Genomic DNA, 23,534 nt, shown 5'->3' on the forward strand with positions numbered 1-23,534 from the left:
AAATCTGTCCTCCTCTCAGTTTTCAAACTCCGAAAATGAAGCCGTTTCTTCTCTCATCATATCTCCACGACGGAGGGACAAAGAGCAATGAAAATCGCAGTCAAAGTACACCAAAGTCCGATCAAAGTCTGATTCACCCATTACAAGAATTATGCTGCTAGCCCTCCTAGTTTTTGAGTTACACGACGTATTGTAACTCCAAAAAAAACGGCGTTTTTCACCTCTCACCGCGATCTAATTGTGACTGGTCATCAATCTGTTTTTCAGACGCCCGCCCCCTGTCCAGGTGGTGCAATCAGTAATGACACGGCTCTGCAGCTCAAAGGTCGTGGGTTCAATCCCACCTTGGTCCACATGTTTTTTTTTTCACTACAAATTTATACACTATCACAGACCTGTAATTTATATTGCTAATTTATTACAATTCTGCAAAGTTTTATGATATTAGCAGCTTTTCTAATATGGACCTCAGATTCTTGTTAACGCTCCATGGCAGAAATACATACAAGTACACAGCCTGATGAAGCAGACAGAGGCAGTATCTCTGATTGGTGAATTTGAGCCGAACCAGGTTGTTCTGCCTCTTTTCAGCAGAAAGTTTGTGTTTTCACCTCTCATCAGCACAAATGTCAGCCACTTCTGCTGTTTTTATCAGAATTTATAGCTTTTTCACCTTTTTTCAGTTATGTGAGAACCAGTTTGGCTCAATGAGTAGCTGAAAAATTTCAGCCTCTTCTGCTCTTTCAGAAGAATTTCAGCTTTTTCACCTCTTTTCACAACAATTCAGCTTCTTCGGCCCCCCCTGCATATTTTTTCTCTCATCATATCTTTTGGTGGGACAAGAACTGCTTTGGCAGAGAGATGAGCAGCTACTGTGATTGCTTCTTTCCGTCTTTTCAGCAGAAATTCTGCTGATTTGCCTCTTTTCAGCGCAATGTTCTTCTTCTTTCCATTTTTTCTGCAGAAATTCTGCTGATTCACCTCTTTTCTGCAAATTTTTCAGCTTTTCACTTCTTCTCAGCACAAAACTCAGCAGCTTCTACTCATTTAGCAAAATTGTCAGTTTCTCCATCTCTTGTGTTTGTCGGAACAAGTTTAGTTCAGTGAGATGAGTAGCTGCCTTGAGAACAGAGGGGCCAGGTTCAAATCCCGGTCATGGAATTTAAACACCTGTTTTCAGCACAAATCTCAGCTTTTTAGCTGTTTTAAGCAGAAACCTGTTTTCAGCAGAGAAACTTTTTTAACTCAATTTCAGCTTTTTCACCCCTTTTCAGCAAAATTTTCAGTTTCCCAGCTTTTTCAGCTATTTTCAGCAAAAACATCTTTTCAGCAGAATTCAGAAAAGAGTTCTGCAGAACACTTTTCAGCAGAAATTCTGCTGATTGAACTCTTTTCAGCAGAATTTTCACCTCTTTTCAGCCCAAATTCTGCTTATTCACCTCTTCTGCAAAATTTTCAGCCTTTTCACCTCTTAGCAGGATTTTCAGTTTTTCACCTCTTTTCTGCACAAATTTCAGATTCTTCAGCTGTTTTCAGAACAAACTTCAGCTTCTTTAGCTCTTGTCAGCAGATTGTTCTCCTTCTGCTGTTTTCAGATTCCACTACGAGGCATTCACACAGCATTTTCTCAGGAAATGCAAATTTTCTAGTTCTTTATTATACTTTATTCTGGTTGCTTCCGTACGTTTTTTGGCACTTAACTACTCCCTCAGTTTTTGTGCTATTTTCACCGTTCAAATCTTAAAAAATTCTGCTCTTTCCTGCTATGACTTTTGGTGCTCATGACTTCTTTTTGATAGATTTCAACAGAGCCCTGAAAATTTCTATGACTGTTCACCAAAGCCTGCTGTTTCCTACGGTGAAAGAATGATTTTGATGCTCCATATAGATTTAGAGTTACAAAACGTTGTTTGAGGCCAAGTCAAGGCAGTTTTGCTTCACCTCTACTCAGTTACAGTGTATTACAGGTCATATATCTTTAATAATTTATATTTTATCTCTGAATTATGAAGACCTGAAGATTCCCCCATCTCTTCTGAACAAAACGATGTCAGAATGACCATTCTAGCCCCTACGGTTAGGAAATTATGGCCATTTGTTCGAGGGGAATCCTGAATGTCAGAAATACACTGAAGAAAACTCATACCTCTCTCTGTGTCTGTGTGTGTAAGGGCTGATTACAGCAGGTGCAGCTAATTTAACTGACCTAGATATACCAAGCCCAGACTCTTAACAGACCCTGTTCACTTTACGCTCTGTGTATGTGTGTGTGTATCAATATTTCTACTATGTTAAAGTATTACTCCTCAATCATAGTATTTCTGCTAAATCAAAGTACTTCTACTACATCTTAGTACTTCTGCTAAATCATAGTACTTTTGCCAAATCATGGTATTTGTGCCAAATCATGGTCATTGTGCCAAATCAGAATATTTCTGATATGTTATAGTATATATGTGCTGAATATAGTATATCTGCCAAATCATAGTATTTGTACTGAAACATAGTATTTCTGCCCAATCATAGTATTTGTACTAAATCACAGTATTCAAACCAAACCATAGTATTTGTGCCAAAGCATTATATTTGTATGGAGTCATAGTATTTCTTCCAAATCATAGTATTTCAGTCAAATGTTGTGCTAAAACGCAGTATTTCTGCCGAATCATAGTATTTGTACCCAATCATAGTATGTCTGCCATATCATCGTATTTGTGCCAAATCCTGTTATTTTTGCCAAATCATGGTATTTGTGCTGAAAAACAGTATTTGTGTCAAATCATAGTACTTGTGCCAAATCATAATATATCTGTTATGTTATAGTATTACTACTATGTCGTAGACTTTCTGTTTTGTTATAGTATATGTCCTGAATATAGTATATGTGCCAAATCACAGTATGTATACCAAATCATAGTATTTGTGCTAAAACATAGTATTTCTGCCAAATTGTAGTATTTGTTCAAAAACATAGTATTTCAACAAAATCACAGTATTTCTGCAACGTTCTAGTATTTGAACTAAATCATAGAATGTCTGCAAAATAATAGTATATCTGGTATGTTATAGTATTACTACTAAGTCATAGTATTTCTGTTTTGTTATAGTATTTGTGCTAAAACGTTGTAGCTGCCGTCATAGGCAACTCTCGCATTTAAGTTAATTTTATTGGATTTAATGTTGAAACAATTAGTAGTTGAAATATTCAGAAATAAATAAATAGTAATTCATGTTTGTTGATTAGATTTATATGTTTAAATGTGTATTTGTGCTAACTGTGTAATTAGATAGGAACCTTTTCTATAGTTCCGTTTGTTGTTGCTAAGAGGGTATTTTTTGGCTGTCACACTCAGCAAGCTAATTAAGAGATGAGCCACGAGGTTTGCACGTCTACAGTAAGAAAGTTGTAAAAGAGTGCCTTTTTTTGGACTACCCCACGACGTAAGGATTAAAGTTTTTATTCCCTTTGAGTGAGGCCAATGAGGTAAATGTTTTCTTTTGTTTATTATCATTGTATGTAAATATGCTAGTATTGCGTGATATTTCACTGCAATTACTGCCGTGTAATGTGTATTTTATTGATCCTTTTGTTAGAATGTTTCGTCATATATAATGCTTAAGGACTTTATTAAGAATATTCATTTAAGTTTGTATTTCTTTTTAGTTCTGACGGCATTGTATCGGCTGTGGTTGGACATCATTACATGTTAAGGCATGTCGAAGAATCCTCCTGTCCGAAATAAATGTCAGTTTAAAAGCAAAGAACAAGTTGAGCTTTATTAAGACTCGAGGGGAGTAACAGTCAGAACTCAGCCTGCTTCGTGCTGGAGGAGAGAGAAGGAGAAAGAGGTCTGCCGCAGCGGAGCCGGGCCGACAGCCGAGCGCAGCGGAGCCGAGAGGGAGCGGAGCTGAGCCGACAGCGAGCTGGGTCACGTGGTTAAGCTCGCGTCTCTCTCAAGCATCAAAGACACCCAAACACACACACAGACATCCCATAAGGCAACCAGAGTCCAGTGGTGCAGCTTGCTTAAGCTACAAATAAGTAACACGTTTATACAAGTTAAATGTGGAGAGTAGATTTCCTTAGCTCATCTTAAAGGGACTCTGTCAAGCAATGAAAGGGGAAGTGTGGTGGGTTTGGAGTAAAAGTTTAAGTTCATGTTATTAGTTGTTTATACTAAATAACTGCAATTAAGGTACGTTTAAGTTGATTATAAGGGTTTTTGCTTGTTTTTAAGACTGCATTAGATATTTAAAGGTCACATTATAGTATTTTGTTTGACATTGAAGGTTATTTTCTGTTTAACTACAAGCGAAAAACAATTTATTATTTTGGTTTAAGTGATGGTGACATATATTTAAGTTGACTCTTTAAAGTAAAGCAATTTAAGTTCCTAGGTGCTTCATAAGGTGACTATTCACGTATTTAAGTGGACCTAGGTGACTTGAGTGTAGTATAACACCTTTGACTGTCTGTGACATGGAGCAAGAAGGCTGTGACACTGAAGCTGTGGAGCAGCAAGAAGCTTTTGAAGAGCAAGAAAGTTTGCAAGAACCATGCACAAGTAAAGCTACTAAAGAAGGAAGTTTGAGGAAAAGTCAAAGAGTTAAGAAGTTCACTGAAAGGGGCCAAGCACTACATGATGAAAAGGTGAACAAGCTTCAAGCTCGCTTTAAAGTCAGTTATGAAAGGTGGAAAGTTGTTGCAAAACAAGGCAAAAAGGCACTTGAAGAACCTGTTAGTGCAAAACTTAAAGAGCTTATTGACCGAGTTGAACATACCTCGGCAGAAGTGAAACAAGTTTATGATGAACTGCGCAATCATGAAACTCCTGATGCAGACACTCGCCGCAGAGTGGACACCTGTGATGCGGTTTCTCAGAAGATGATAAGGCTAGCTCAAGAAAAATTAGCAGCAGAAGAAGACGAAAAACTTTCTGAGAGATTAGTTCACTGGAGTGATATAGGATCAGCATTCAATTCTGCAACCTCTCAAAGATCCAAGAGTTCAAATAGCAGGCAATCAAGATGCTCAAGTAAGTTGTCTGTAAAGAGGCAAGAAGCAGCTGCAGAGCTTGCAGCTACTGAAGCGACTCCGAAGATTATGGAGGAAATGGAAAGTGAAAGAAAGGCACTTGAAATCCTTGAAGCAGAGAATGCTGAGAAACAGAAGGCCTTAGAGCAAAAGCGAAGAGAGCTTGAAAGGCTAGAAACAGTAAAGAGAATGAATGCTGCTAAAGCACGTCTGAAAGTGTACAATGAAGAAGGAAACTCAGATGAAGAAATATCAGATCTTCTGCACGAAAGGAGTAAACGGAGAAATGCCACATCCAAACCGATGAATCAGTTTGCACATTCGCAACTTAATACAAATGCAGAGCCGTTTGATATGCCACAAGCCACGTCAAGGTCACAACCAAGAGAAAGCAAACAGGAAGATAGTACCACAACATTGGCCCAAGCTCTAGCTGAATCCATTCACATAAGTCGCCTACCAGTACCAGAACCTACAGTCTTCAACGGAGATCCTCTCAAGTACAAGGATTGGAAATTGTCGTTTCAAATGCTGATAGACAGAAAGAACATCCCAGTGAATGAAAAGATTTACTATCTTCGCAAGTATGTTGGAGGACCGGCGAGAAAGGCTGTTGAGAGTTATTTTCTGTCGGGAACAGAGCTTGCTTATTACTCAGCATGGAACACTTTGGAGGAAAGATACGGAAGTTCATTTGTAATCACCAAAGCTTTCAGAGATAAGTTGACATCATGGCCAAGGGTTGGTAACAAGGATAGCGTTGAACTTCGAGAATTTTCAGATTTTCTCAGAGGATGTGAAGCGGCCATGCTTCAGGTTAAAGGTCTTGAAGTTTTGAATGACTGCAATGAGAATCAGAGAATGCTAAGCAAGCTACCTGATTGGTTGTCAGCAAGATGGAATCGAAAGGTCATTGAAATTGAAGAGCAAGATGGTTCTTTCCCAACATTTAGCCACTTTGTTGACTTCATTGCGAGAGAGGCCAAGATTGCGTGCAATCCAGTAACATCGCTTCATGCACTCAAAGCAGGTGACTCAGAGAAAACGAAATCTTCCAAGACAAGAAGTGTTGGAGCAAAGGTGCTAGTGAGTGCTGCAGAAGAGACGTCCAACACAAAACAATGTGTGTTTTGTGAAAACTCAAATCATAGCATTCACACATGTAGGAAGTTTATGGACAAGGTCTTGAGTGAAAGAGTCAAGTTTGTGCAAACCAAGGGACTGTGCTTTGGATGTCTAGGCTTTGGACACCAATCAAAGAAATGTGAAAAGAGAAAGATGTGTGACACATGTAAAGGGAAACACCCGACATGTTTGCATGAAGAACGAGACAAATCCTCAAGGAAAAGGAAAGAAAAGGAAAGTGACAAGGAACCACAAATGAAAGAGATGGAAGACAATAAAGAGAGTAGAGAAACCAAACCCAAGGAAGCACGAAGTGAAGCAATATCAAACCGTGTGATTCAAAGTGACAGAAGTAATCTCACGTCTACAATCATTCCAGTTTGGTTATCCACAACAAGCAATCCTGAACATGAGATTCTTCTCTATGCTCTTCTTGATAGCCAAAGTGACACGACATTCGTCTTGAAAGAAAAGGCAGATGCTCTGGATGCAGAGAAGAAAGGTGTGCAGTTAAAGCTCTCGACAGTGTCTTCTAAAGATACTTTAGTACCAAGTCAAAGGTTGTCCGGATTACAGGTCAGAGGTTTCTATTCTTCAAGGAGAATTCCTCTTCCTGTGACATACACAAGAGAGTTTATTCCTGCGAATTTGAGTCATATTCCCACACCAAGGACAGCAAGAGCGTGGCCACACTTAGAGCACCTGGCTGAAGAAATTGCTCCACTGATTGAATGTGAAGTAGGCCTGCTCATTGGTTACAATTGCTCACAAGTGTTGGTACCCAGAGAAGTTGTGGCAGGAAAAGATAATGAACCTTTTGCCCAAAGAACAGACCTTGGCTGGACAATAGTTGGAGGAACTAATCCATGTGTTGACTATGGGGATGCCATAGGATGTAGCCACAAAATCATTGTCAAGGAAGTGATACCCAATCAGTCAGCTGAACAGTTGGTCAAAGAAGTGCAATACATCTGTCGCACACAAGTCAAAGAGGTGGTCACATCTGCAGATGTAATTAAAGTGCTCGAGTCCGACTTCAATGAAAGAAAGGTGGAAGACTCACACTTCTCACAAGAAGATTTAAGGTTCATCTCCATAATGGAAGAAGGAGTGAGGATGAAAGCAGATGGACACTGTGAGTTACCTTTGCCATTTAAAGAAGACAGACCAAGTCTGGCAAACAACCGGAGCTGCGCAGAACACAGACTCAAATATTTGAAGAGAAGATTTGAGAAGGAAAAACAATACCACAAAGACTACACAGAGTTCATGAGAGAGACTATAGAGCGTGGTGATGCAGAAAGAGTTCCCTCTGTAGACCTGGACAAAGGCCCTGCCTGGTACATTCCACACCATGGAGTGTATCATCCACAAAAGCCTGGCAAAATAAGAGTGGTGTTTGATTGTTCAGCGAAGTACGAAGGAGCGTCCTTGAACGACTACCTGCTTACAGGGCCAGAGTTAACCAACTCTCTGGTGGGGGTCCTGTGTCGATTTCGGAAAGGTCCAGTCGCAGTGATGTGCGACATTGAGCGCATGTTTCATCAATTCAGAGTCAGAGAAGAAGATCAAGATTACTTTCGCTTCTTGTGGTGGGACAATGGAGACTTCAACTCTACTCCATCTGTCTATCGCATGCGCGTACACCTGTTTGGAGCTGCTTCTTCCCCTGCCTGTGCGAACTTTGGTCTCAAGTATATTGCTGCACAAGGTCAAGGCAAGTTCAGTGAAGCTACCATAAGGTTCATTGAGCGAAATTTTTATGTGGACGATGGTCTTATCAGTTTCCACTCAGAAGAAGAGGCAATTCGTTTGGTGAAGGAAGCAAAGGAACTTTGCAGCACAGGAGGCTTGCGACTTCACAAGTTCGTTTCAAACGGTAAGCAAGTGCTTAATTCACTGCTGGAAGAAGATTGTGCAGAAACAGTAAGAAAAGACTTGTCACTGGGCGAGCAACAAATTGAAAGAGCCCTAGGTGTCAAATGGTGCATCGACTCGGATCATTTCCAGTTTCGAGTAGTTGTGAACGAGCAGCCACTTTCCAGAAGAGGGGTGTTGGCCACGGTAGCCTCTATTTACGATCCACTTGGCTTTGTGGCGCCTTTTGTTCTACTTGGGAAGCAGATACTACAGCAGATGTGTCGTGAGAAAGCAGATTGGGACGAACCACTCACAAGCAATCTGAAGTCACGGTGGGAGTCCTGGTTGTTGGATCTAAAAAATCTAGCAGATGTCAAAATTGACAGATGTTACGTGCCAAGAGATTTTCAAACAGTTCAGAAGTACGAGCTTCACCATTTCTCAGACGCAAGTGTTTCAGGGTATGGTGTTTGAATGTACCTGAGAGCTGTCAGTGAAGCAGGACAAGTCCACTGCTCTCTTGTCTTTGCTAAGTCCAGAGTAGCACCCACAAAGGTTACTACGGTGCCAAGATTGGAGCTGTCTGCAGCAGTTGTAGCAGTGCGGATTAGTGACATGCTCAAAGCAGAATTGGAGCTAGAAGATGCCCAAGAATTCTTCTGGACAGATTCTCAAGTTGTCTTGGGATATATCAACAACGATGCAAGACGTTTCCATGTTTTCGTTGCAAATCGCATTCAGCGTATTAAGGAAAGCACTCAACCGATGCAATGGAAGTTTGTGGCATCAGATCTCAATCCAGCTGACCATGCGTCGCGCGGACTGAAGGCCAAAGACCTCATTACCTCCAACTGGTTTAGTGGTCCAAGTTTTCTTTGGCAAGAGAAACTTCCCCACGGAGAAGTCAAGGTGGAAAAACCTGATGCAGAGGATCCCGAAGTACGCAAAGCTGGTGTACTCCATACAACTACGGACACATTCTTTGGCAGAACGGTTTCTGAAATTCTCCAGTTGGCTAAAGTTGTTGCCATACACCCGAGTGAAGATGGATGTATACGCAAGGTACAACTGTTAATGGGTGACTCATTGTTAGATGACCATGGAAAGAGACTGAGTAAACCAGTTCTACTTGACAGACCTATACACAAGACTGTGACACTATTAGAAGCAGATTAGTTTACATTTCATAAGTTCATGGATGAAAATCACAAGTGATTTGGTGGGAGTGTAGCTGCCGTCATAGGCAACTCTCGCATTTAAGTTCATTTTATTGGATTTAATGTTGAAACAATTAGTAGTTGAAATATTCAGAAATAAATAAATAGTAATTCATGTTTGTTGATTAGATTTATATGTTTAAATGTGTATTTGTGCTAACTGTGTAATTAGATAGGAACCTTTTCTATAGTTCCGTTTGTTGTTGCTAAGAGGGTATTTTTTGGCTGTCACACTCAGCAAGCTAATTAAGAGATGAGCCACGAGGTTTGCACGTCTACAGTAAGAAAGTTGTAAAAGAGTGCCTTTTTTTGGACTACCCCACGACGTAAGGATTAAAGTTTTTATTCCCTTTGAGTGAGGCCAATGAGGTAAATGTTTTCTTTTGTTTATTATCATTGTATGTAAATATGCTAGTATTGCGTGATATTTCACTGCAATTACTGCCGTGTAATGTGTATTTTATTGATCCTTTTGTTAGAATGTTTCGTCATATATAATGCTTAAGGACTTTATTAAGAATATTCATTTAAGTTTGTATTTCTTTTTAGTTCTGACGGCATTGTATCGGCTGTGGTTGGACATCATTACATGTTAAGGCATGTCGAAGAATCCTCCTGTCCGAAATAAATGTCAGTTTAAAAGCAAAGAACAAGTTGAGCTTTATTAAGACTCGAGGGGAGTAACAAACGTAGTATTTCTGCCAAATCATCGTATTACTGCAATTTCATAGTATTTGAGCGAAATGACAGTATTTCTGCTATGTTATACTACTTGTACTCAATTATAGTCTTTGTGCCAAATCTTAGTATTTGTGCCAAAGCATAATATTTCAACAAAATGACAGCATTTCTGCTATGTTTTAGTATTTGTGCTAAAACATAGTGTTTTTGCCAAATCGTAGTATGTGTGCTAAATCATAGTATTTGTACTAATAGTATTTGTGACAAATCATAGTATTTCCTCTACGTTATAGTATTACAGCTAAATAATAGTGTTTCAGCCAAATTTGAGTATCTGTCCTAAAACATAGTATTTCTGCCAAATCATAGTATTTTAACAAATTTACAGTATTTGTTCTACAACATGGTATTTCTACGAAATCATAGTAATTGAGCCAAATCATAGAATTTGTGCTCAAACATTGTAATTCTGCCAAAGCATAGTATTTGTGCCAAATCGTAGTGTTTTTGCTCATAATATTTGACACAGAAGGTAGAGTGTCTTCACTTGTTTTCAGGACAAAGTTCTTCTTCTTCACCTGGTTCGAGGAGAAATTTAACTTTATTGACCTCTTTTCTGCTTCAACTTTGTCAGCTCTTGTCAGCTAATTTTTCAGCTCCTTCACTTGATGCCTGCTATATCTTTTGGTGCTCATAACTGTTATACCTTTTGAAATATTAAGCTTTTCATGCCATTTTTTGGCCCATTTTGATGACTGGCACAAAATTAGATCAGATTTTTCTCCTTCTTCTGCTCTTTTTCCGATTCCACTGCAAATTCAGTTTATGGCAGCAGTTTTTTTCAGTTAACAGTTAAACTCTTTTCAAGACAAATTTCAGCTTCTTCACCCCTTTTCAGTGGAATTTTCAGTTTTTTCACCCCTTTTCAGCACAAATCCATGTTTTTTCAACTTTTTTCAGAAAAAAAAACTTTTCAGCGCAATCTCCCTGCTGATTTTCCTCTTTTCTGCAGAAATTCTCCTGATTCACCTCTTTTCAGAACAAATCAAAGCCTCTTCTGCTCGTTTAAGCAGATTACCCACTTTCTCCATGTCTTTTCAGTTACCTGCGAGCCACTTTGGCTCACTGAGATGAGTAACTTCCTTAAGACTGGGAGACCCAGGTTCGAACCCAGCTTGTGACAACATTTCCTTTCAGGAGGTAGTTTAACTTTTTCATGTCTTTTCAGTACAAATTTCAGCTTCTTCACCCCTTTTTACCAGAGTTTTTGGCTTTCACCTCTTTTCAGCACATTTTCCAGATTCTTTAGCTGTGTTCAGCACAAACTTTAGCTTCTTCAGCTCTTTTCAGCAGATTGTTCTACTTCTGCTGTTTTCAGATTCCACTACAAGGCATTCACACAGCATTTTTGCAGGAAATGCAAATTTTTCTAGTTGATTATTACCTTGCAGGAGAAATACCTGAAGGTTATAGACTCATGAAAGATGAAGGATGCCAGTGTGAGGATGAAAGAACTCTCTTGACAAGAAGCAATAGGTCCGACACAGCTTGCATGCAGGAAGTGCTCACTATGTATTATGGATAGACAAATCAATACAAGAACAATTTCTCTGCGGTATATATTTTCCTATAATGTTCAGTTTGGACTCTTGATTATCATCAGTTTGATTTCTTTTTAAATCATCTATATCTGCAGTCTATATTCAAGACAGTTCCTACACTGCCACTAAGAGCACAGTTGTTTCTGATAGTGAAGGGTGGCAACTATTGGTAAGTGTTTGAAAGTGTATGCAAAACCTGCAATTCCTTTTGGAAAAGTCTGAAGAATTTCTAATTGATGTTTGGCCAGTTAAGATCTAGACTAGCACAATTTTTTAGCAAATTTTGATTATTTATTTATTTATTTATTTATTAGACAATGATCATACAAGTACATGCAAAATGCAGTTTTTATATAATGATGTCTTTTATTATGGGATAAAAGCTATCCAAGCCTACCTTTGTGGAAAAAAAGAGTTACCGTCCTTGTTAAAGTTGAGTTATACCCATGAGGCCTGGTTACTACGAGACCTGCTGAATCAAGAATATTAACAATAAAACTTGTCTGACAACGTGGAGCAGGCTAAAACTTTTAGCTGTGCCTTTCTCCAAAGTATAGTTTTAATAACAGCATCCCTGCCTGCATGGCTTTACTTACAGCTCCTTAAAAAATGATGGTTCTTACCTATCTTTGTCTGTTAGTCCTTTCCAGGTGAATTTGCCCCCAATGTTTTGTACACTGGGTTTAAGTGCCCCATGTAAAAACAGCTAAAAACTACTACAAACTTCATAAATAAATAATGAGAAAATAAAATGGCAGCATTTCTATTTTTAATCAGGCGAGCATGAAGATGTCCACCTGTTCTGAGAGGGAGCAACAAACAGGGGAGCCTTGAGGAAATACCCTCTTCAAAACACAATCACAGCTCTGAGACATGAGCACCTGCTCTATTACAGCACCTGATGGTGTGCCAAACAGCCCTGGATAAGCAAAACCTGACTGATGTCACAGTCTGTGTTGCATGAAGAAAAATCTCATTAAATGAAGGTCGAATTCGTTCAGTGGAACCAGAACAAAATGTAACTGTTGCCAACGAGTGAGGCAACTTTAGAAAAAAAACTTGTGAATGTTGACATTACTGTAAAATAAAGAACCATGCATCAGGGCACCAGGCATTTCTTCTTCTTCCTTTTGGGACAACTTTATAGAATTATATTTGTTCGCAGATGTTGGCAGCTATCAGCGAATAGTTATCAGCTATTTTGAAACAAAAAAAGACACTTTTTATCCATAACAAGAACTCCATAACAGCAAATGAACTGTACAACAGAAAATGCAAATGCTATTTATGGTCTCCTCACAACAATGATAAGAAAAATAAACTGGGCCAAAATGGCATGTTTGTTAATACAGGGATACACATGTTAATGTGATCTCTGGTCTCTCACTCAGAGACAGGTCTCCGAGTGTCCAGCATTCAGACGGCTACCTGAGGACACTCTTTGTGTGAGAGAAAATCTGCTCACACAGATATGTAGAGCCAAATACTGTCAATAATGCCTCTGCAATGAGGATAAAGATAGTTAAACTTGTCAGGTAGTGATGTCCAGCAGGTGAAAATGCAAGCTCCATGAACACGCACAGCTGTGGATTCCAGCTGCGTTCGTAGTTCTGCAAACTTTGACCCCCACGGATTTGAGGTTTTCAGTTCAATCAGCTACATTTCAGTGTTGCATTAACTCAGCCAGTTAATGTGAGACAAATCCAGCTGCTCATTAAAGCTTTCTGGTTTGATCAGAAAAGAAAGCATTGGTCCATACACCTGAAAGTCCTGAAAACCCATTTTGAATTCTGTCTCGAGTCTACGGATGCATCCCTGTATTTCTGCGGTGCTGATGCTGCGCTGAGCGGGCAGCTCCTGAAACATTTGAAGTGTCGGAATGTGGAAATTTCAACATTGCTTGAAAAAACTGCCAGCTAGCAACGTCCCTCTAAGTTAGTAAGTTATTTTTAGCCAATTACAAGTTGAATCTGGTAGTTCGGGTTGTTAGCTAAGATACCATCATTAAGAAGCGGCACAACTAATGTGTCTATGCGAGTTTTGTGATGTGCACCACTGGCCCGGCCATTTATTTTTTAATGCACCTTCTCAGATTATTTTCACTGCGAGTCGTCCCCCAGGGCTGGAGACCCCATCTTCACGTTTCCCTCTCAACACATATCCAAACTGATATCATGACCAGCACCTTTTACAGCTTAGGCTCCAGCACACATCAGCTGATACTAGAAATTAATATTAAATCAATTCTAACAACAGCTGGTCAAGCTTAAACGTGCTGCTGTTGTTTAGCGCAACATCCGCTGGTTTCCTCTTTCTGGCGCAAAGTGGGCGACGGGACTTGCAACAGAAATACCAATCATCTGATCATCGATTAGTTTCATGATTGAAGTAGCAACAGGAGAGGGAAGGGATAAAATAAGAGGAGAAGAGGCAGCTGCAGCGTAAAGACAGAATAAATCCAGCTTTGTCTCTTTTTTCCATTCTAGCTGAAGTCTGGGAGAAACTGTGTTCCTTTTCACCTCAATACGAAATGCGTAATATTTTCTCTGAATGCGGGACGATTCCATTTTTTGGCAACTCTACTAACTAACCTTATGAATAAAAAGAAGTTCACTATCAGTAACATCATAGCACCCACCCAGCTGTATAGAAACTCCATCATGCTAGCTAGCACGCAGTACGTGTTATTGTAACTGACGGTAAAGGGTCAGCACAACCAAAATAAACTCCACCTAAACTTGGTTTATATCTGACCCAGATAGACTGCCTCATAACTTCGGTCATAACTTCTTACCTGAAGTTCAGTTCACCTGACACTCGGACCGGCGGCCGCCTCGGGCCTCTCCTCCTCCTGCCTCCCCTTTCCCTCATCCACCTGCTGGCCTCTGTGTAAGCTCCGCCATAGCCACCACCAAACAACTGAGTTATTTTTACACATCGACCAGCATCTGGCCAATCCACCACCTTTCATTGTTTATACCGTTACAAAAAAAGAAAAAAGAAATCATCGGCCCATAAAAACGAAAAATCACCATCGGCCCACCGGACAATCCAGCTATGGTCGTGCCATCAGTTAACCCAGGGTTGCCGACCCCTGGCTTAGAGGGATAACGATATCAAAAACATTTACTTACTTTTGGATCAATGAAATCTCTCATAATATTACAATAAAATAGTTTTCATAAGGACAATATTGAGTTCTTATGAGGAAAGACAAAATTTGATTATCTGCCCCCAAACTACAGTGTTATGAACCACTGAAAGCAGCAACATTATAATTATATTATAACAGCTCAAAGAAAACAGTGACCTGAAGGCACTAGATAAAATGATACAACTAATACATTTAATGAAGTGCATTTTAAATCAAGTATACACAGTATGTGTCTTGCTTTACTTTCAATTACTAATTCAAATCTATAATGTAATCTGGTCTTTTTGTAACTCATTAAATCATTACAAAATCTGATTTATTAGTATCTGGGGGGAGTGAACATCACCAAAATATCCCAGAAAAAATGGTCATTGAGTATACATCGACACTGTGAGATCTATCTATCTATCAAATCTGTGATGACCCCAGCCGTAACTCAAACCCATGTGATCAGAATATTAAATTTTTCGTGTTGCTAATATTAATATCCCAAATCAAGAAAATAAGTCTAAGTGGCATGCATCATTCAACCCCCCACACACCCCCCACCCCCCCAAAAAATGTTTTGCCTTTCTTGAAAATATGAGGATAGGGTTATCACCAGGGATATGTTAGACCTCAGAAGGTGACTCATTTCTCTGGAGTCCTTTGTGGACTTGCCCTTTTGTATGACCATTTCAGCATGTTATTGTCTTGCCCATGAGCAAAGACTGTCCTTAAGACTGTTTATAACAGGTATAGCAGTCTAGATCAAGTTATCTGTCTCAGCCTGATGATGCAAGTAGATGGGGCTGACGATGCATGACAATAGCATTTAAGTAATAAAGCTGGATAAGGTAGCTAATGCAGCTTGTAAAATGCCAGATATATGGATAGCTGTTCCTGGGCTGCGCCAAGGTTGCTGAGGTTGTTCTTTCTGACCAACGAGCTGTGCAAATAGTCATTAAGCCTATAAACTCCCTGTATTTGGACCTTTCTCCTCTTTCTCATTCCTTTCTTCTATTCCTCTTTTCTCCTTTCAGTTATTTCATTTCCCAATCCCCCTTCCTGTATCAATCTCCATCTATTTCTGGAGAGATAAATCTCCATCTCTGTCTAATCTCTTGCCCATCCATCTCTCTCCCTGTCTAAAAATAGAGGGCATCTGGATAATAGTCCCCTTCCGCTGCAACCTCCCTTACCTGATTTATGCCAATAGCCAAACTGGCCTGCCAGCAGAGAGGCCCAGCAGAACACCACACTGCACAGTTTGGAACCTAATAATAATCATTTCATGCTCGGTCAGCTGGTGAATGGACCATGATGCCATCTGAGGGTTACAGGGAAGCAAGGTCAGTGGAAGCTGATGATGAGCCGGGTGAGAGGTCATCTGAAGTCACTTTTGCTGACATACATAAATGTTGCTGTGACTTTGAATTAGCACCAAAATATTAGGTGTATTGAGTGTGTGTGTGTAATCTTCCAAAGTAATGTAAAAGAGGTCTCAGACTTTCAAACATTAATTTTCAAGTAAGGAAAACAAGAAAATTAAAACCTGAAGCTGTGTTAATAATAAATTCTCTGTGCATTAAATAATGCAGCATAATATGTGTTACTTACTGTCATAAATCCACCAAGAATTATTACTCAACTCCACAGCCACCCAGCACCAAATGTCCATGAATGCTGTTTCCTTGGCTAAATCTGATCAGCTAGTTGTATTTCTTTATGCCTTAATTTGATCAAAGGTGAAAAATTGGTTTTTCAGGCATTGGTTTAATCTGGATAATAATAACCATGAACTCATGTTTACCCACTTAGTGATTATTTATTGTCAAATGTCTAGAGGAAATTTTAAAAAGCTGCCAAGACTAAAACCAGGTTGATTTAGACTAAATTACAAAAAGAAAGTCAATCCAGACCCACTGTATTTTCAGGTAAAGACCCTACAATAATAGGGTGAATACCCCAAGAATCAAATGACCCCCTTCGAGCAAGAACTTGGTGACAGTGGGAAGGAAAAACTCCCTTTTAACAGGAAGAAACCTTCAACATTACCAGCCTTAGGCTTGGGGGTGAATGGAGGGAAATGGAACAGAGCCATTGTCTTATGATCAATGACAGTATTTAGCTACATGGTCAATAATATGAGATATAAACAATATGTGTGGCAGCTTAGATTTATTGCAAATTTGTATAGTATAAAGTATAACTGTGCTTACTAATAATAGATATTGTATTTTAAATGGTAAATTGAATACTCAAAATCTGAAGCATATGAACACAACAATACTTAACAGAAGAAAAAATATGAAAAATAATTTATAACAATAATATTTGGCTGTTACTAAGCAAGCTTCACCAGTGTCCTCGGTGATGTTACAAGCTGCTCCATCTTGAAACCCCCAGCTGACACTCTAGGGAGCTGGACAGTGTGAGTGATCTAGTACACAGTTAAAATCCACCCATGCAGTGAGTCGTGAATACAGGAACGGGGATTGTCTAGCAATTCATTGACAGGGGAAATATACCCAATGTTCAACCAGCCCATTCAATTCCCCGGAGAACAACAAGGAGCAGAATTGAGTTCAAAGGTCAAATGACTGATAGTGACCTCAAGTTGACACCCATTTAGAAATGGCACTCTTGATAATATAAGCATTTATGAGGCTCTGCACATCTTGAGCATTGCACTTTAGTCAAATACTAGTCCTAGTACCAGTGCAGAACTAAAGAAAAACAGATATCCAAAAGTTGATTCTGTTCATCTGGACGTAGCGTTTTGTGGGAGAAACATTTCGTCACTCATCCAAGTGACTTCTTCAGTCTCAGCTGACTGCAGGTTTCCCCAAATCTTATAAACAGTAAATTTGCATAACGACTGAAACCAGCCCACTGGAGGAACAATGGGCTGGGAGGTCAGTTCCTTAATCATAATTATGCAAATTCTCTTGATCAATGGTCATGAGAATTTGCATAATTATGATTGTAGGTCAGCACACAGTATGGAAGATATCAGGAGTCTAAAATTTTTCTTAAATTAATTATGGCTAATGGAAAACACCAAGAAATGAAACAGGACTTGGCTATCATAGCGGTACCATCCACCACTAACTTTCTCAGAGCACAATTTTCACAGCACAGACTTCTGTCAATCTTCAGACAACAATGTTCATGGTGTTTGTGTTCATAATCAAGCCCAACCCAAGCCCTTTAATAATTTAATTTCCTTTAACCAAGTGAAATATTATTCCTTATGAATAATAAGTACCCTAAACCACTACCGGAAAATGACATGTGGAATTTTAAAAATTGTTCATATATAAATAAAAAAACTATAGTTTTATCCCTTAAAGGGTTTTCTTCATTAGACATAATAAAACATTTTCCTGATAGTGAACATATTGTTCATAAGGAATTAAATACATTTGCTTTAATAACAGTAAAAAAAGCAAATAAAGTTAAATGTCTTGGAATGAATAGTGAATGTTATGGTAAGAGAGATACTAAGTAAAAAGAAAAGAAAGGTGTAAAAGTCTAAGTGACTTATTAGATGAAACCTTAAGGCCAGGTGACTTAGTTAGAACAGTCAATAACAAAAGAGTATTGGAAAAAACTATAGTATGATCCACTAAGAGACCTTAAAAGTCAACCCATGCATTGATCCCATAGTGCAAGAGGATTTGTAGAATCCGTGTTTCAGAATGTCGGAATCTTTTTGGTGGCACAGGAAATGCCAACAGTGAATGCTTATAGCAGATGATTACTTACTGTACAAGTTTAAGGATTTGAGATTTGACAAGGTGCAGTGATGGCTAGAAAACCCTAGACAACTGGGTCAGAGCATCTCCAAAACTGAAGCTCATGATGGTTCACGGTCAGTGATCACTATCTATCTAGGTGAACGAGCAACAGGATCATGGATGGCCAAGGCTCACTGCATATGAGGAGTGAAGGCTGGTCCTACTCTAGATTAGATTGCTGAAAATGTTAATGCTGGCTCTGATAGGAAGGTCTCAGAATGCACAGTGCACCACAGTTTGTTGCTGTTTTGGTAGCAAAAGGAGGACAAAAACAATATTAGGCAGGTGGTCATAATGTTATAGGTGTATGGGGTACTGCCAATTTAAATACAATTTAAATTTAAAACACGGATTTAGAGACTAATTCAAACCAAAAACTACAGAACTTAATTAGAGACAAATAGAACAAAGGTGAGAAAAACAATAAAAGATCATACAAGCAAAAGAAAATGTGAATATTGTGAACCCAATTAGAATAAAACAGTGAACCAGAATAAAATGATTATAACAAATGTATATATTTAATAAAAAAAGATAAGGGAACTAAAAGATAATTACAAAACGTAGGGAAAAATGTAATAAAATAGATATTGAGTGTGAACCAATACACAGTGACATTTCTGCTAATGTCATTGGCCAGTTCTGAACCACTTAATTGGAAAGCACAAAGCTTTGTGATTCATGCACCATTTAAAATAGATACACATCAACACCAGCCATTTATTTCTTACAGCAAAACTTTGCAGATTTTTGTAACAGACAAGCGCAAACTAGTGAAACCTTTTACTGATCTTTGTTATGGAAATACATGTGAATGAAGCCTTTTTAACTTTTTTGCGGTGGGTGTACAATACATATAAAAGATTCTTTCAAATGGCCAGTATGACTCTCTCAGACAGAGTCTACCAGCTACCTTGCTCTACCAGCTCAGTAAACACTTTCTTGCTCATTTTATTACATTAGTTACTGTTTTGAAGTTACTGAATATAACATGTTATTTATTTTATCAATTATTACTCCACTTACAGTCAAAAAGGGTATGCTTTAGTGAGAGAATACCTTGTAATTAACAGGTTGCTACCATATAAGGATGTCGTGCCCCTTAGGTTCTCATTGGATATAGTTCCAAAATACCAAGGTAGTGATGTCAGCTTCACAAAGGGACTTTCCTGAACATTTGGTGACATTAAAGCGGCTATATCAATCTTTTTTTTTTTTTATTCGTTTCACATTTTGGGACAATAAGATGTAAAAAAAAAAAAAAAAAAGCTTGAGTATGTACAAGACTAATTTTATTTAGCAGTAATTGGCATCATTCTGTCCAAAGAGCAATGGCCTGCAAATATTAAAAGCAACAGGCATCAGCAAGAGACTAACAAGGTGGTAGAAGCCTCTCTTCTTTGCAATGCTGAACACATTAAATAGATGATTTGGGGAAGAAGCACAAATACCATGGTGCACAGGTTGCTTGTAGGTTGCAGCAGTTTCACACAGGAGAAGTAAATACTTCCTTGAATATCCATTCAGTTGAAGGTAAAGGTGAAATTACTGCTTTCTTTTGTGTGCAAATCACTTGGCTGTCATTGAAAATTATAGCATTTTACTGCCATCAATTTAGCACTTGGTTTTCCTGCTTTAAATGTGACTTAAGTAATACTACCGTGACTGCAGGTGCAAATTACTCAGAGCAGCATAGCAGCTGGCCAGCACAGAGGAAGCAGCTGTCCTTAAAGTGAATGCGTGTATTCTGAAGAAGCCGTGCCCTCTGAGGTGTCCTTGAGCAAATTCCCTACTAGGCCTGAGCAGATCTTCTGCTCTGACCTCTCTTGCTGTTGGAGAAGAAAAGAAGTATCCTTAAACCATCACCTCAAATCAGCATCTAATTTACACATTTGTGTAACTGATCCTGGGGCCACGAAGGATATGTTAGAAACAATGACAGCTGTCAGTCAAGGAATTATGTGCTGAAGCCGAAGGTGAAAGGTTTTCTGAAGGACAGTGACCAGAGGCGGTGAAGCATTTGAGATACTTTTCAGTGCTGCACTTGATACTCTGTGTAGACAATCACCCCCACCCTTATCCCCCACCGGATGTCTGCTGGTACAGATTTAGCTTGTTTTGCTCTGTTTCCAGACATCTGGGTTCGCCATTAATAGACACTGTCCTTCTTTCTGAATCCTCACCAGGGAGACGTGATTCCCGATCACAACCTCTAAACTGATCTTAATGTCCCAGTCTTGCCAGGAAAATAGGCCACAAAAGGTGACTCCTCATCCTCAAAATATTAATCTGGCTCAAGGTCAGAAAAAGGTTCTTTTTCCTAGTCAAGCTTTAGTAAATCTCCCAGAGGTGGTTATAAAATCATTTTGGTCCATACAATAGTGCATCAGACCACTCTATCCCATAGTTTCCTTTGTTTTTGTCTTTGCTCTCTTTTTCCCCCATCCATTTGGCCTGCTTCTTCAGCTGCTCAGAGTTAGTTTTCTAAACTCAGAAGTGACAAATATCTGGACGAGGCATTGAGTGCTAAATTATAACTTAATGTTAGCAAGTTTTGCAACCAAACTTGTATGACTTGTATTTCTATTTTCTATTCTATAATTATTCATGTTTTGAATGATCTATTCCCTTCCATTACTTATCCATTTATTTCACTTATTCCATTACTTACGCTTCCTATCATTATTATTATTAGTAGTAGTAGTAGTTGTGGTATAATTTGCATGTATAGGCATCAGGCATTACATTATGAACACCTGACTAATATTGCTGCCAAAACAAACCTGACCCACTAAGGCATGGACTCCACTAGACCTCTGAAGGTGTGCTGAGGTATCAGCACCAAAATGTTAGCAACAGATCCTTTAAGTCCTGTAAAATGTGGGGCCTCCCGTGGATTTGACAGGGTGCATTATCCTACAAAAAGATGTCACAGCAATCAGGGAGTACTGTTTCCATGAAAGGGCTTATATGGTCTGCAGCCACGCTTAGGTAGGTGGTGAGTGTCGAAGAAACATCCACATGAATGACAGGACCCAAGGTTTCACAGCAGAACATTGCCCAAAGCATCACACTGCCTCCAATGGCTTGCCTTCTTCTTCCCCAGGTAAGTGATGTGCACACACCCGGCCATCCATACTGATGTAATAGAGAACTGATTCATCAGGCCAACTTCTTACATTGCGCTGTGGTCCAGCTCGCAATAGAACGGTTCACAGCCGAGTGTGAAGCGTTGGGAATGAGAATCAGCACCTAAAAATCTGATGCCATGGTCTTCAGCTGGAAAAGGGTGGAGTGCCCACGAGTTCCTGCCACAAGTGGAGGAGTTTAAGTATCTCTGGGTCCTCACAAGTGACGGGAGAAGGGAGGGGGAGATCAACAGACGGATTGGTGCTGCGGCTGCAGTGATACCGATCCATCGTGGTGAAGAGCAGTGATGGGAATAACGGCGTTACTTTTTTCAGTAACGAGTAATCTAATTACTATTTCTATTGTTACAACGGCGTTACTAACAAGAAAATGCGGTGTAGTCGTGTTACTATTTTTCAACAAACAGACGGTTGAAGCTGTGTTCAGTTTACCGCATCTTATATCAGTTGCACGGAAGAAGTAGCTGTCTACATAAGTAATCTGGGCACGCAACTTTAAGCAGCTGCGCGTGCTCCCGCGGACGGCAATCATTTTCTAGCTGACGATCACTTTTTGGCAACATGACATTTGGTTGTTTAGGAAGAGGGGGAAGTTTTAGGAGTGACGGAGAGAGGGAAAGAGAGAGAGACATGTTTGTGGTTGTTCCAGTAAAAAATATCACTGTTTCTACTCTGATTTTATGTTTTTTGTCTGATTTTAGATCAATTGTGTTAATACATTATGTCAAAATGAAAACATAACTGTAAATTCAGATACATGAGGTTGTGCTAAAAAGGATGATACCAAACAAGGCAAAGTAAATAGTTTTCAAAAGTGAAATGTAGAGGTAAAATCAAAAGTTGTGAAAAATGGCCAATTATACCCTGGACCCCAGAGGGTTAAACATTTTTTTTAAAGTAACCCAATAGTTACTTTTCAAGTAATTAATTACTTTTAGAATCTTGTAACTCAGTTACTAACTCAGTTACTTTTTTGAAGAAGTAACTAGTAACTATAATTAATTACTTTTTCAAAGTAACTTGCCCAACACTGGTCAATAGAGAGCTGAGTGTAAAAGCGAACCTCTCCATTTACCGGTTGATCTACGTCCCTACCCTCACCTATTGTTAGTCTATCTGGGTCAGATATAAACCAAGTTTAGTTGTAGCTATTTTCCGTTGTACTAACTTTTTACAGTCCGTTACAATAACTCGTACTGCGTGCTAGCTAGCATGACTGGGCGGTGTTACTGATAGTGAACTTTATTTTATTCATAAGGTTAGTTAGCAGAGTTGCCAAAAAACTGAATTGTCCAGCATTCAGAGAAAATATTACGCATTTCGTATTGAGGTGAAAAGGAACACAGTTTGTCCCGGACTTCAGCTAGAATGGAAAAAAGAGACAAAGCTGGATTTATTCTGTCTTTACGCTGCAGCTGCCTCTTCTCCTCTCATTCTCTCCCTTCCCTCTCCTGTTGCTACTTCAATCATGAAACTAATCGATGATCAGATGATTGGTATTTCTGTTGCAAGTCCCGTCGCCCACTTTGCGCCAGAAAGAGGAAACCGTCCCGTAAAAAACGGAATCGTCTCGTATTCAGAGAAAATATTACGCGTTTCGTATTGAGCTGAAAAGGAACACAGTTTGTCCCGTTTGTCTTGTGTCTCTCCTCTTGCCTCTCCTTTCCCTCATCCACTTGCTGGCCTCTGTGGAAGCTCCGCCATAGCCACCACCAAACAACTGAGTTATTTTTACACACTGGCCAGCATCTGGCCAATCCACCACCTTTCATTGTTTATACCGTTACAAAACAAAACAAACAAAACAAAACCCATTGGCCCATAAAAACGAAGAATCACCGTCGGCCCACCGGCCAAATGCCAGATGGCCAGTCCAGCAATGAGTTTGTCCCGTACTTCAGCTAGAATGGAAAAGACACAAAGCTGGATT

At 39.3% G+C, this 23,534-nt stretch overlaps 1 protein-coding gene and 1 long non-coding RNA gene across 2 annotated transcripts; both read left to right on the forward strand.

Moving 5' to 3' along the window:
• The first annotated feature begins 3,242 nt into the window (after positions 1 to 3,242).
• LOC112842354 (uncharacterized) lies at positions 3,243 to 8,494 on the forward strand. The gene is made up of 2 exons (XM_025898645.1): positions 3,243 to 3,484; positions 3,665 to 8,494. Exon 2 carries the CDS (start codon positions 4,481 to 4,483, stop codon positions 8,492 to 8,494), a length of 4,014 nt encoding a protein of 1,337 aa, XP_025754430.1. The 5' UTR covers positions 3,243 to 3,484; positions 3,665 to 4,480.
• An 849-nt stretch (positions 8,495 to 9,343) lies between these two features.
• Positions 9,344 to 9,884, forward strand: LOC112842365 (uncharacterized). Its single transcript, XR_003214101.1, has 2 exons — positions 9,344 to 9,606; positions 9,787 to 9,884. It is a non-coding gene; the product is annotated as an uncharacterized LOC112842365 (long non-coding RNA).
• Positions 9,885 to 23,534: the final 13,650 nt, after the last annotated feature.

Source organism: Oreochromis niloticus, linkage group LG15 (genome assembly GCF_001858045.2).
Source record: "Oreochromis niloticus isolate F11D_XX linkage group LG15, O_niloticus_UMD_NMBU, whole genome shotgun sequence".
Taxonomy (NCBI): domain Eukaryota; kingdom Metazoa; phylum Chordata; class Actinopteri; order Cichliformes; family Cichlidae; genus Oreochromis; species Oreochromis niloticus.

Bases quoted from the DNA above. Each gene is read 5' to 3' on its own strand.
- LOC112842354 (XM_025898645.1), top strand. From the start codon at position 4,481: ATGGAGCAAGAAGGCTGTGACACTGAAGCTGTGGAGCAGCAAGAAGCT.